The sequence below is a fragment of the Bradysia coprophila genome (genome assembly GCF_014529535.1).
Source record: "Bradysia coprophila strain Holo2 chromosome X unlocalized genomic scaffold, BU_Bcop_v1 contig_675, whole genome shotgun sequence".
NCBI classification, from domain to species: Eukaryota; Metazoa; Arthropoda; class Insecta; order Diptera; family Sciaridae; genus Bradysia; species Bradysia coprophila.
This window is the reverse complement of record NW_023503359.1, coordinates 57,381-71,326: the sequence shown is the minus strand read 5'-3', so window position 1 is coordinate 71,326 and position 13,946 is coordinate 57,381. Positions and strand designations below refer to the sequence as shown.

Sequence of the window (13,946 nt, the reverse complement as noted above, 5' to 3'; positions counted from 1 at the left end):
GGTATTGACTCTGTTCCGGCGTAAATTAATTTGTTTATTTTATTGATTCACATAATGATTGTTGTCTATATTTTCGGGATCGCTATCGACAGATTTTCTTGCAATTGACACTAATTGATAACGATGAAATAGTACGTACCTATTGCTCACGTAAATCAGTTATGTTTGAACAAATTGAATATTAGTACGGCGAGATGATTGTTAAACATTGACTATTTTAACGGAGTTATGACAAGAATTCAAATGAATTATGAGGACAGACGTAACTGATTTAGAAAAAAAAATTATGCCACAGGTACGTCAGACACTGTCTGACAGACACTCAAAATGAGTTGATAGTTGAACTTAGAATTTTTATACAAAAAAATGATTTGTCTATTTCATGTGAATATTATCTTGCTATAATAAATGGTAAAAAACAACGTAACACACAATTCATTTTGAACAAATCCAGGAAGGATATACGGATCTTAATAGGCTGCATCACTGGACATTGTGACCTAAACAAGCACATGTACAGGCTCGGAGTGCGATGAAGAGGACGAAACACCAATACACCTTCTGCCCTCTTGCCCGACCCTTATCAACTGTAGAAGACGAAACCTTGGCCACAAAATCATGAATCAAATACCACATGGCAAACAAAGGAGAACCAACCGAGAGTTCTAATTGTATTCATTAATTTGTTAAGTTCATTGTAATTTTACATGTATTTTCAAATGATGAGCCAATAAACGTAACTAGCTGACTATCTTTCAGTCAAGAAGAACCTCCACCTAGCACTACCATACTTTAAATATCAATTACACATTTAATATTTCGTACAGCGCTTTTTCCATCGGGGACTGTACCAACTTACAACCTGCATTATGACGTTGGATTGCAATAATTAATCTCCCCAGTTATTTACATCTTCGATTCTTTCTGCAACTTCATTAATAAAATTAAGACCGTTACTGCAGATTGGTCCCGTCGTTTCGACAGCAAATGGGACGAAAATGTATCCAATTGTTCCTTTCAATTTTTTTTTTAGAGTGTATATGTACCAGATAATTTATTTTAAGATAAGCGAAAAAAAGACTGCTCAAATTGCACAGCCAGTAAAAAATCGATCTTTTCAAAAAACAGAAATTACAATAAATAAAAATCGTCCTTTCAATTATTTCTTTATAAAACCAACGTTTACGAGCCGCTGCTTCTTCAAGGAATAGTACATTCCTTTACTAGGGAGGGAAAATGGACTTTCCGTCCCTAGGGAAACGTCTTTCCCTCCTTCGTAAAGGAAAACGTCATACTACACTCGGGAAATAATTTGATATTTCGTATCACGATGAGTAAAAGTACCTCGGGCTAAAGTCCTCGGACAATTTTTCTCATCTGGATATCAAAAATTCTTACTTCTTGTGTGAAATTTACCGATATAGACGTAGCCGAGTACACAGGTACACGAGACGGATTGCTGGTAATGGTCACACGTCAAGATAACAATTTTGCCAAGAGGTGCATAGACTTCTTATCTGCCGAGAACATAATATACCGAGATAAACAAAAATGCTCTAGAGTCTAGACCTAGAGGGATATTTGGGAAATTATTGTTCTAGGCAGATTAAACATTTTATCTCCTGCAAGCTGATATTTCATACATTACGCGTTTCTGCATATAAACACAAACACATACATAACCACAGCCTATACGATTGGATAATTCACACATAACCCACCTAGGGTAAATTTACTTTCCATCTACATATTTGAAAAAAAAAAATCGCCGAACGGCGGAAGCGAACACGGGACCAGCAGCATATCAACCAAACATGCTGACCACTACGCCAACAAATCACATAACGCGATGCAATTGGTGTCGGTAGTGGTTCGTTAGTCACTTCTACATCGATCAAATAATCAGAGTAGTCGGAATGATGTGATTTGAACGAAATGTTGAGGTGGATAGTATATGTGTGTGAGTAAGTAAATAAAGGATTCTCTGTATGATGTTTTTTTTGTTGTGAATGCGTTTTAAAACAAAACATGCTTAATTAATTAATTTTAAATCTAAATTTTTGTGGTTATTTCGCTAATGTATGAAATATCAGCTTGCAGGAGATAAAACATTGTTCTACCTTGGTGTATATTTCTCGAATCACTTCTTATGTACAATTGTATATACACTCGCTGGCGCTCGTTATATACAATTTTACATACGAAGTTATTCTCGAAATATACACCAAGGTAGAAAATGTACTATTATCGCATACGCGGTGTGATTCCCCGAAAAAATTATTCACCTAGGATATATAAACAAACATTATACTTCTGTAAATTGTCAAAGTGTCATTCGCATATCTTGTTGTCTCGTTTTCGCTTATGCGATAAAAAAGAATATGCACGTATGACAAGCCGTCTCGGCAAGCCTCGACCGCTTTGTCATACGTGCATAATATTTATTATCTGCCTAGAACAATAATCTCGCATTTATCCGTCTAGTGCAAAACTGTTTGTCTCATGTCTTGATATATCTGTTCTCGGTATATAACTTCCGAATCGTCAAAATAAACATTCTGGACAGAGGTGCATAGTCTACTAATACTACACTTGGAAAATAATCTGATATTTCGTAACCACGATGAGCAAACGCACAATTCAACTCATCTGGATACGAAATATCAAATTACTTCCATTTACTTCGACATTTACTATTGTATCGATGAAATTGCTCTTACGATATTAATGATTAGTTCGGCGTAGTGTTATAGCAAAACAAAAAAACCTTAATCGAAACTTCATTCCCAGCAGGCATGAGCGCCGACGGAGAAACCTCGGCGGCGGCTAGCCGAAAAAAATTTCTCGGCGGCGGCGAAAAAGTCGGCTTGAGCCGGCTTAAAACGGCTCGGCTGGAGGTTCCTTTTAACTTTTTTTCAAAATAAAAACGTTTAGATAAATTCATGGAAAATGAACTAGTAAGCATGAAAATGAAATTGTACGGAAAGCGAAAATGTAGGTAGATTAGGTTGTTCAAAGTGCAAGTGGAACTGGTCTTGTTACAAGCAAGTCTCTAAGTCTAAGGTTCACTAACACGTCAAGTTTTATTGCCTCAAAACTTGAACTAAATCATGCTCCGGTACACTCATTTAACCCATTAAGAAAATGGTTTTCGATAAGAAATCGAAAGCTCACGAAAATCAAGTAAAAATTGAAAAGAAAAAAAAATCGAGAAAATTCGCAAAGATCGATAAAGTTTTCTCAAATTTGTGAATTAACTGATTGTGCGCCTTCGGCTCGTTCCGCAAAGGTCATACTTGTCAAAACAACAAACTTAGAAGCGAGGACGTAATATACCATTCTGGAAAATTCATGAAAATTCAAGAAAATTTTCAAAATTTTCTTAATTTTGAAAAAAAAAATTCAAAAAGTACTTGAGCTGCTTAGGATCAACAGGAATCTCGGTTTTCAAAATATTTCACCCATTCACCTTTCGAAATCTTTATTTCATTTTCCAGCCGTTTCAAGCCGGCTTGAGCCAAGTTTTTGGCACCGGCTCGGCTGCGGCGCGGCTTGCTCAAAAATGGCCGGTGGCGGCTTGACTGCGGCTTATTTTCGGCGGCGCTCATGCCTGATTCCCAGTTTCCAAAATGAATGAAGTATTAGTTTTCCCACATCTACTCATGACGTAAAGTCATAAAACTGTGATACTGTCAATAAGAGACACAGAAGACGGAGATCACTGCTTATTTTTCCTATCGTTTTCAATATAACGAATGCACTATAAACGCCCCTTATGTCAAATATGTTGTGTGGCCTGCTATCGAGGGGAAAAGCACGAGCGAATGGTGGGACAGAGTTCGGGCGAATAAGGTAAATATTGTCGAAATAAAGGAAAATTCAAGCAAATGGTGGAACGGTGGTACAAAATTCTTCATTGTTGTTTCGCCTCACTGTTTATTCCCTTGACTGAAAGTCAAGGGTCTTACGCCAGAAAATACCCTAAAATGTTAGTAACCATACAGTGTATGAAAAATTATCAAAACCTTAATTGTTTGTAATCATTTTTTTTGTCACGACGATAACTTGAGTAATTCTTAACCGATTTTGATGATTTTTTTTTAATCGACGAGGAATGAAATTCCTGAGGTTAAGTTCGAAGATGAGCCATGTCGGGATAAGGTTCTGGAATCTATTCCAGAAAAACATGATTTTATTGATAATTGTAATTGATAATACAATGCTGATAATTGATATTGTGATAATGATAATTTAATGTGTTGTGGTGATATTATATAAAATGTTATTATTAAAAACGTAGAAGAATGGGATTTCTGAGGTTAAGTTCGAGGATGAACGATGTATAAGGTTCTGGAAACTATTCCAGAAAAATAAGTAACTAACTGATAATTCCCTTGACTGAAAGTCAAGGGTCTTACGCCAGAAAATACCCTAAAATGTTTGTTACCACACAATGTGTGAAATGTTATCAAAAACGTAATTGTTTGTTAACATTTTTTTTTGTCATCACGATAACTTGAGTAATTCTTAACCGATTTGGATGATTTTTTTTTAATCGACGAGGAATGGGATTCCTGAGGCTAAACAGGATTTTACTCTGTTGATAATTGATAATACTGATAATTGATATGATTGATTATTCCCTTCACTGTTGATAATTCATAATCTAATGTGTTATTCACTTGACTGGCAGAAAATAGTGAACAATTTAGGTTCCCAAAATTACACATTTGACATTTGTAAGGTCAAGTTCGACAATGAGCTATATTCACCGCTTCGGAAGTTATCCCAGAAAATAGAAATGCAATGTATTAAATGAACATTATAAATGATATTCGATAATTGGTATTTGTTAATTGATAATTGAAATTTTATATTTGATAATTAACAAGCGGCATATACCCAAAATTACATATACAGTGAGTATATAGTATTAAAAAAGTGAAGCAAATCTAACATTAGACAACTCCGACGAGTGTGATGTTTGTGGCCCGAGCGAAGCGAGGGTCGTAATTCACACGAGTCGAGGTATCTTATTGTCACGTTAGACAGCTCGAACGAGCGAGAAGTTTGCGATCAGAGCAAACCTAATATTAGACAACTCTGACGAGTGTGATGTTAGCGGCCCGAGCGAAGAGAGGGTCGTAATTCACACGAGTTGCGAGAAGTTTGCGGCCAAAGCAAATCGAACATTAGACAACTCCGACGAGTGTGATGTTTGCGGCCCGAGCGAAGCGAGGGTCGTAATTCACACGAGTCGAGGTATCTTATTGTGACGTTAGACAGCTCGGACGAGCGAGAAGTTGCGCGATCAGAGCAAACCTAATATTAGACAACTCTGACAAGTGTGATGTTAGCAGCCCGAGCGAAGAGAGGGTCGTAATTCATACGAGTTGCGAGAAGTTTGCGGCCAAAGCAAATCGAACATTAGACAACTCAGACGAGGGTGAAGTTTGCAGCCCGAGCGAAGCGAGGGTTGTAATTCCCACGACTCGTTATTTATTGCAAAATTAGACAGCGAGTCGTGATATTTTGCTTATTACAAAAGAAATAAATTTATGATCCTAAGTATGATGTGATGGTTCTAACAAATTGTTTAAGGCCAAAATATTGTCATTTGCTTAGACTACAGAAATTGTCCATTCTTAACCAGATGAAAAAATCAGTGAAAATAAATTAAGATATCTATAAAAGTCTAATCTGATTGACTAAGAAGTTTACCAACATTACCAACCAGCAAAAGACAACATTATTTTGGGAAAATTATCAGTCAAGGGACCCGACCCACCCAAAAGGTGGGACCTAGTATTTAACAGATTTTTCCAAATTTTAAATCGCGGTACGAAAAATGAAATTTCAATAACTTACCGTACCAGTTGGTAGATGACTCTATTCTGACAGCAACTTCAACGGCTGCAGCCAACTTGAAAAAGTCAAACAGAAGAGAGGAACACAAATAAATCCAGTGAGTGAACATTTGCAGAGTGAATCATTTAACTTTTATAACCGTTCTGTCATTGCTGTGTGCATTCATTAACTTTGCGTTAATTTAATAAGTTTCCAGAGATTTGTACAATTTAAATCAAGTAAGTTTCGCATAGAATAGAACCTAGATCTGTGGCCAAATAATTTGATTGAAAAGAAAAGAAAAGAAAGTTTTCATTTTACTTTAAATCCGGAACACACAGAATACGCAATTTTGTGGTCAACACCCATATGCAATAGTTGTTGAACGAATTTTTCAAAAAAAAACTTGGAATTATTTTGACGTCATCGTCTTCAATAAATAATCTGTTTCTTTGTAATCGTTTTAATTGTTTGTTTAAGCGAAAATGTGTCGAAATGACAAACTTTTTTTTGTCTTTATTTTATAAAATTTTAAACAAAATATTAATAATTGGTCGACGGAATTCAGGTTTCTTTTGTCGCTGATAAAATCATCACCATACGGTGTGTAGTATATTGCTTTCGGTTTGTTCAATGAGTTCGTTTCGTTCGAACTAAAATAAACTTCCATTTTTGGTATTGTTTTGCCACATTACATTACACACAGGCTCTTGCAATATATAGTGTGATTGGTGCTTAAAAGCAAAGCAAAAAAAAAAGTTGTTCGATGAATATGGTGCTCTTGATGAATGTTTAATTGAGAATTGAGAACGATCATTCAACTAGTTAAGTTAATATTATTGATCTAACTGTGGGAACTCATTTCGTTGTTGCTTTATCAGACACACAAATTACTAATAAGCAAGATAGGTGCAGTGTTTCTCATTGTTTATACTTACTGTGCCCGTAGAATATTGTCTTATCTTTAACGAAAAGAATGTGAAAAAGAGGCCAACAAACTCATTATAACGAAAGTTATTTTCGTCACAAAAATGTGCAACTTTTTGCTTCACTTGCTTCTTCCCTTCGCTAAAAAAAATTCTGCCGTTGCCGATGCAACTTTAGATTAAATAAATATCCAAAATATGTACATTGCATCGATGACTTCGCTAGATAGTTAGGTTACGCATCTTTTAAAAGAATGCACAACCAGAGAGGATTTAATGTAAAATTTTACAATTCCGTGTAAACTGATGACTAACGACTCACTGTACCACTTTCGTATTTCATCGAAACAGTCATCGTATTCCAAGAATCATCGTACCTACTGACATTACTTCCCGTTTTTATTATGACCACCCCACCACCAACGGCAAACCACTTTCATGAACCAGTTTCGATTATTTATTTCTTTCATGTTTTTTAGAATGGCATCCCGTAAAACAGCCGGCCGTCGTGCAACCACCAAAAAGCGTGCCCAACGCGCCACATCCAATGTATTCGCTATGTTCGATCAGGCGCAAATTGCCGAATTCAAAGAAGCATTCAACATGATCGATCAAAATCGTGATGGATTCATTGAGAAAGAAGATCTTCATGATATGTTAGCGTCGCTGGGTAAGAATCCGACCGACGAATATTTGGAACAGATGATGAACGAAGCGCCGGGTCCCATAAATTTCACCATGTTTCTGACGTTGTTCGGTGAACGGTTGCAGGGTACGGATCCGGAGGATGTGATAAAGAATGCATTCGGTTGTTTTGATGAAGAGAATATGGGCTTGATACCGGAGGATCGACTGAGAGAACTGCTGACCACTATGGGCGATCGGTTTTTGGATGAGGATGTAAGTGGCTGAAGGAACAGTTTAGAGTTTTTCGAGATTGAACGCTAAATTTTTCCATCTTTTTTTAGGTGGATGAAATGTATCGTGAAGCACCGATCAAAGGGGGCCTTTTCGATTACTTGGAATTCACTCGAATCTTGAAGCACGGCGCTAAGGAGAAGGATGAACAATAGAAGCTTAACAACGAAAAAGTAATTCCCATTGCATTCACACAGTATTTACCGTAAGCGAAAACAATAAAAGATTCGTTCGATATTTCTAAGATAACATTGGTCCAGAGAGGTTATAAGAATGCAAGTTTGATAAAAGACGTCTGTTCCGTTTGTTTTGATATGAGAATAAAATTTTGTTTAAAATTCTTTTTTACTTAAAATTATTTATGGGACAAACCGATGTCATAGGTTCGGTGGAAATCATTTTTTTTTTCATATTTTATACTAACAAAATATCAATTTTGGTTGTAGCAAAAATATTTTGCATAAAAAAAAGAAGAATTATTGCAACCCAAACACCATTACTAACTTAATATTTATGTAGCAATTTATAGTTGCAATTTGCATATAATATCCCGAATAAAAACAGTTTACTTACAATGACTTTATTACTTGACACGGTAAACGGTGTACCCTTCCAAAATTTACCAGGAAATCAAAAAGGAAAAACCGAAGTTTCCATAAAAAGTCAAACGTTTTTCCTTCGCACAAGAAATCGACAAAGTTTGAGTTGAAGGATCACAGAGGAGTTCACGTCCTGCCAGCTCTATCTACGTCGTTAGAAAAAGTTATGAAATGGCAGATAGCAGAGCATGTCAACAGCTACCGATTTACTGAATAAATTTCGATGAGGCGACATAACTACACGGTCAATATCGTCAGGAACGATATTATCGTTTTTTAGACGATAGTATCGTCTAAAAAACGATAGTATCGTTTTTTGGACGATACTATCGTCTAAAAAACGATATTATCGTCCAAAAAAATTTCATCCAGGACGATAATATCGTCTAAAATTATAAATTTTAAAATATTTTCAGGACGATATTATCGTTTTCTTGACGATATTATCGTTTAAAAACATAGCTAACGCCGACCCGTACGAAACACCTATTCGTATCAAAAGCCTTTAATGTGAAACTCTTCATTTCTTTTACTTCATTTTCTTCTCTGCTGAAAAACTATTCTCCCTTTAAAATCACTTACATTATCCACTCTTTGCCTTGTTATCATATACAACTAAATTGCCGGAGGCAATGTAGACAGCCCCGTACGAAGTCAAATTTCATAAATTCCTATTTAAACAGCTATATACCGCTATATTTAACTATATTTCACTGTAAATAAACATTTCACAGATAAATATTGTCAAAATACACCACGTTCACTGTACTTCCGAGTAGCCAGATAAGAGCTCACTCCAAGAGACCTAGCTCACGCTCCGGAGAACATAATTTCATAAAATTTTTTTCCCTGATTGGTACGGTCAATACCTATCTAATAAAGCTAAAACAGACGAAATATGTTCAAATGTGGCCGACCTACAAGCAAAAACTGCTTGCCGCCCTGTGCCTGTTCCACACCAAGGGGTCTAACTCACGAGTCGGTCATCCGATTTCCATAAACTTTTTTTTTGTCGATCGGTATTGTAAATACCTTTTATTTGACGTATCACTTACAAGTTTAGCGTTTAAATGTCCGGAGATATCTTCGAAAAACCGTAAAGCACTTATTGGGCCACAGCTCGGGAGGGGTCGATCCAAAATCACTCATCTTCGAACTTAGCCTGTCTTTTGACATTACCAAACGGGAAAAAAAAGAATTTTCAAAATCGGATACGTTTTACTCAAGTTATCGTGCAGACAGACAGACGGACATTTTTTTTTCGCGGATTTGGCATCTCTAGACAACCACAATAGGTTTCCCCTTACTCAGGGAGTTCAATTCGACGTGTTACAAACGTATGCGTAGACCCATAAGACCCCAGTACTTCGTACGGGTCTAAAAACGATAATATCGTTTTTAAACGATAATACAGTTTTTTTGGACGATACTATCGTTTTTTTGATGATACTATCGTCTAAAAAACGATATTATCGTTCAAAAAACGATAATATCGTTTTTTTGACGATAATATCGTCCTGGATGAAAATATCCGCTGGACGATATTATCGGTATTTTCTTTTTCTGAACAAATTTATCGTTATTTTGGACGATATTATCGTCCTGGGCGATAATTTTTGGGACGATAATATCGTTTTTAATTAATTTATTTTTTTAAATTTGAGATGATAATATCGTCCAGGACGACAATATCGTTTTTAATTTATTTAAAATAAAAATTCTAGACGATAATATCGTCCTGGGCGATATTATCGTTCTGGATGGTTGTTGAAGACGAAACACAAAATCTTGTAGATAAACACCTTTTTATAGACGGCAAATATATATTAAAAATTGGTTCATTTGGTTCCGTAAATTTAAATTTTATATAGAAAAATTACACAGACTAATTATGAGACGATACGAGAAAAAAAAAATTAACTTCTAAGTTCCGACACCGTTCCGGCGCCCGGCTCGCATTGCGGCCCTCCGCTTCGCTCCGGGGCAATGGGCCGGATCGCTCGGCGTGTTAAAACGCTTTTTATGTACAATCAAAGTTGGTATTCATTACGTAAAAAGATGAATTATTTAGGGACGAACTAAACGCCTTTTTTAAACACTGATGTGTAGGTGATTTCCTCTGACAATTGTTTTTCGATATTTTGGAAGAGAATTCGGTTCTTGCTGCACCTCTGAGTAAAATTGAGTCCTGGACAATATTACCACCCAAAACTAAACGATAATATCGTCCTGGGCGATATTATCGTTTTTTTAAACGATAGTATCGTCCTGGACGATATTATCGTTTAAGAAAACGATAATATCGCCCAGGACGATATTATCGTTTTGGACGATATTATCGTACAGAAAACGAAAATATCCATTAGATTTTCTAGAACGGTAATATCGTCCAGAAAACGATAATATCGTTTTTTGAACGATAATATCGACAAGAAAACGATACTATCGTCCGGACAATATTTTAGAATTTTTCAATTTAGACGATATTATCGTCCTGGATGAAAATTTTTTGGGCGATAATATCGTTTTTTTGGACGATACTATCGTCTAAAAACGATATTATCGTTTTTTAGACGATAGTATCGTTTTTCAGACGATAGTATCGTTCAAAAAAACGATAATATCGTTCCTGCCGATATTGACGGTGTGAAAATGTTCCGCCACCTAAATTTCAGTCGGAACATCGTCCAAAGCACAACTACGGCTCTGTTGAGAGTGACGCATGATATACGTGAAAATCTACACAAACGACAAGTTGGTAAAAAGTACATATCGTTTTTGCTGCTGTTGGACTTCTCGAGTGCGTTTGACTTAGTACAACATGGTCTGCTGTTAGATAAGCTGAGGAAAAAAATCTTTTTTTCGGCAAGTGCCGCTGAACTGACAAGTAAGGCCACTGACGTTTCTCCATTTTTTTAGTTGTTTGAAAAAATTCTCAAGAGTAATTGAGCTCAAATCAAGGTATACTACAGATATTTTAGACAAATTCTGGAAAATATTCCAGCACAACACTAATTGCTAGGGTCCCTCGATTTTTGAAAAATGTGAAGCGACGCTTCAGTACATTTATCAATTACCATCGAAAAGAGTCTTTTTTAAAGATGTTCCTGCAAAATGCGTATAAATTAGTCACATCATCATCATCATCTGACTTCTTACTCCTCGAGGGAGCATAGAGAGTCTACAAATTGCCGCCATCGAATTCGGTTTGGAGCGAGCGCCTTGACTTCCGTCCATTCTTTTCCGGCTTTCCTCGCTTCGTCGACGACTGTTCGTTTCCACGTGATTTTGGGCCTGCCCCTTTTCCGCGTTCCCTGTGGGTTCCAGTCCAGTGCGGTTTTCGCGATGCTTCCCGCAGGGCGTCGAATTGTGTGACCGATCCAATTCCATTTCCGACGTTTGATCATCACTTTCATTTTCTCGAATTTGGTTAGGTTCCACAAGTCGATGTTTGAAATCTTCTCTGGCCAGCGTATTCTCAGGATTCTTCTAAGGCATCGATTGACGAAGACTTGTATTTTGTTCTCGATTGTCGATGTCATTTTCCAAGTTTCGCAGCCGTAGAGCAATACTGAGATGCAGTTTGATTTGAAGAATTTCAGCTTCAAGTTTCTCGTTAGTTGTGTAGAATTCCAAATATTGTTTAGAGAGATGAAAGCTTGTCGCGCTTTTTGAATCCGACTTTGAACGTCCATATCAGCTCCGCCGTCCTTTGCTAAGAAACTTCCCAGATATATAAATTAGTCACACAATATCTGATTCTAAAGTTATTTTGATGTCAGGCGGTGATGATTGATGACTATTTGTCGGAGTTCCTGTACACTAATAAAGGTGTTCCACAAGGATCGGTCCTGAGGGATTCTTTTGAAAAAAAACAGCCTACCGTAATCGAACGCATTTTCCAGTGGACGTTCTTATATGTGCCTAGAAAGGTATTCGACACCGGAAGCCAAAACAACTTTCAAAAATATTTTTCGAAGTTTGTGAGGCTGGTGAAAGGTGATCAAAAACCGAAAACTTGCACTTTTCTTACAAAAATTTCTCCAGTTACACGAGCCGTACAGGGTCGTTTGGGGTGTCATTAGAAAGGTAATCACATGTACTATTGAGCCGAATAGGGACTTATTGTGTTTAAAATTCATCGACACTGAAATATGTGCAGTTGAAGTTTTCAACCGAAGACTTAGCTGTTCTTACTGTTCTCGAGGTACACAAAACGTACATGGTCGTGTCGGGTGTCATTTGACAGGTCATTTAATGTGCTTTTGGGCCTAATGGGGTCTTATGTGGTTATCTAGTACTGACATTTAGTAATAAGTGTCTATTGAAGAACATTTAAATTCGTATCTCAGACTTAGTCAGTTACATAGTCCATTCGATCATTCTTACAATAGATTCTCTGGTTAATTAGTAATCTGTGTGACTATTACTGCTCTCGGAATATGGTAAACCAAATATCGTAGCGTTTGGTAATCATTTTGAAAAAAATCACATGTAACTGGGACAGATTTCGTCAGTTTGGGCCGATCATTTCTGGTCGACGCACACAGGTATCGTACGGTTCAGGTCTGCTTATCCACCTAAACGTTGGGGGTATTGAGTGCAATCCAGGTTTAGTCGTTTTCCATAGAATCGAAAGACTTTCCTTTCGACCAAAACCGAGATAAGGACGTTGGTCTTTGGTCCTGATACATCTAGTCTATGTTCTGAAATCTACAAATTTCTTCTTCTTCGCTTTATTTTTGCCTACGACTAATGATTGCAAAAACTTTCCTAATTTTCTAGTCATTTAGACTTTCATGGTCAGCATGAAATATATAATTTATGGCCGAGATGCTCTCTTCTTTGATCGTGTTCGGGGTCTTGCGTTTGTTATTTAGTTCTTCTCTTCTTTGGTTAGCCCGTGCCCGTCTTCACCATAAACAAGACATGGATATCACATAGATCACCTCTCGTGGCGCTGTCATTTTTCAAGATGTCTGGGTTCCCATGAATTTTTGGGTGCCGACTAGCATCAGCGTCATTCAACCATCTCTCGAGTATACTTCTATGGAAAATCATCTGTTCAAGTGGTCTCGAATCTGTATTCGAAAGAACAGATGAGTATGTCGTCAACTGCGGACACCAAGTTCACAGGTTCCGGTTGATAAAGAAAAATGTATCGAAGCAGAATCTGGCGAGTTAATACAAACAGGTTAAATTAAGTGCATCGCAATAAATCTTCATCAACAGTCCATTCAAGCAATCTACAATAACGAAGAGAAACGTTCATGTTACAGCAGGAGCTATACTGTATGACATTAACTCTACTGTTCAGTGAAATGTCGATGTTGCTACGATATTTCTGTATGTAGTACAGATTACTGTTGATGATTCGTTATTTACCTATGTGTCTTGGACGATTGATGTTGGTCAATTTCGCAAGTTATAGCCCGAACAAAGTGAGCCAGGTGCGTGTATTATTCATTACATGCTTATGCACGGTAAAGTGCACTTTATATCACTGTTTGAGACAGAGAAAATGCACTTACCGTCCACAAACATGTAAAATGTGTTACGTCCACTGCTTGTAAATGCTTGTTTAGGCACGTGTGATTACTTCACTCGCCTTCGGCTCGTTCCGCAAACAAATATTTACAAACAGTGACGTAACATA

General features: G+C 36.9%; 1 protein-coding gene across 2 annotated transcripts; it reads left to right on the top strand.

Annotated features, from left to right (window-relative positions):
- The first annotated feature begins 5,931 nt into the window (after positions 1 to 5,931).
- Positions 5,932 to 8,025, top strand: LOC119070262 (myosin regulatory light chain sqh). Of its 2 annotated transcripts, none has more exons than XM_037174532.1 (3): positions 5,932 to 6,086; positions 7,253 to 7,673; positions 7,742 to 8,025. In XM_037174532.1, exons 2-3 carry the CDS (start codon positions 7,254 to 7,256, stop codon positions 7,844 to 7,846), a joined length of 525 nt encoding a protein of 174 aa, XP_037030427.1. In that variant the 5' UTR covers positions 5,932 to 6,086; position 7,253; the 3' UTR covers positions 7,847 to 8,025. The 2 variants fall into 2 exon arrangements, with proteins under 2 accessions (XP_037030427.1, XP_037030428.1); XM_037174533.1 differs by lacking the exon at positions 5,932 to 6,086 and adding an exon at positions 6,186 to 6,450.
- The last annotated feature ends 5,921 nt before the right edge of the window (positions 8,026 to 13,946 follow it).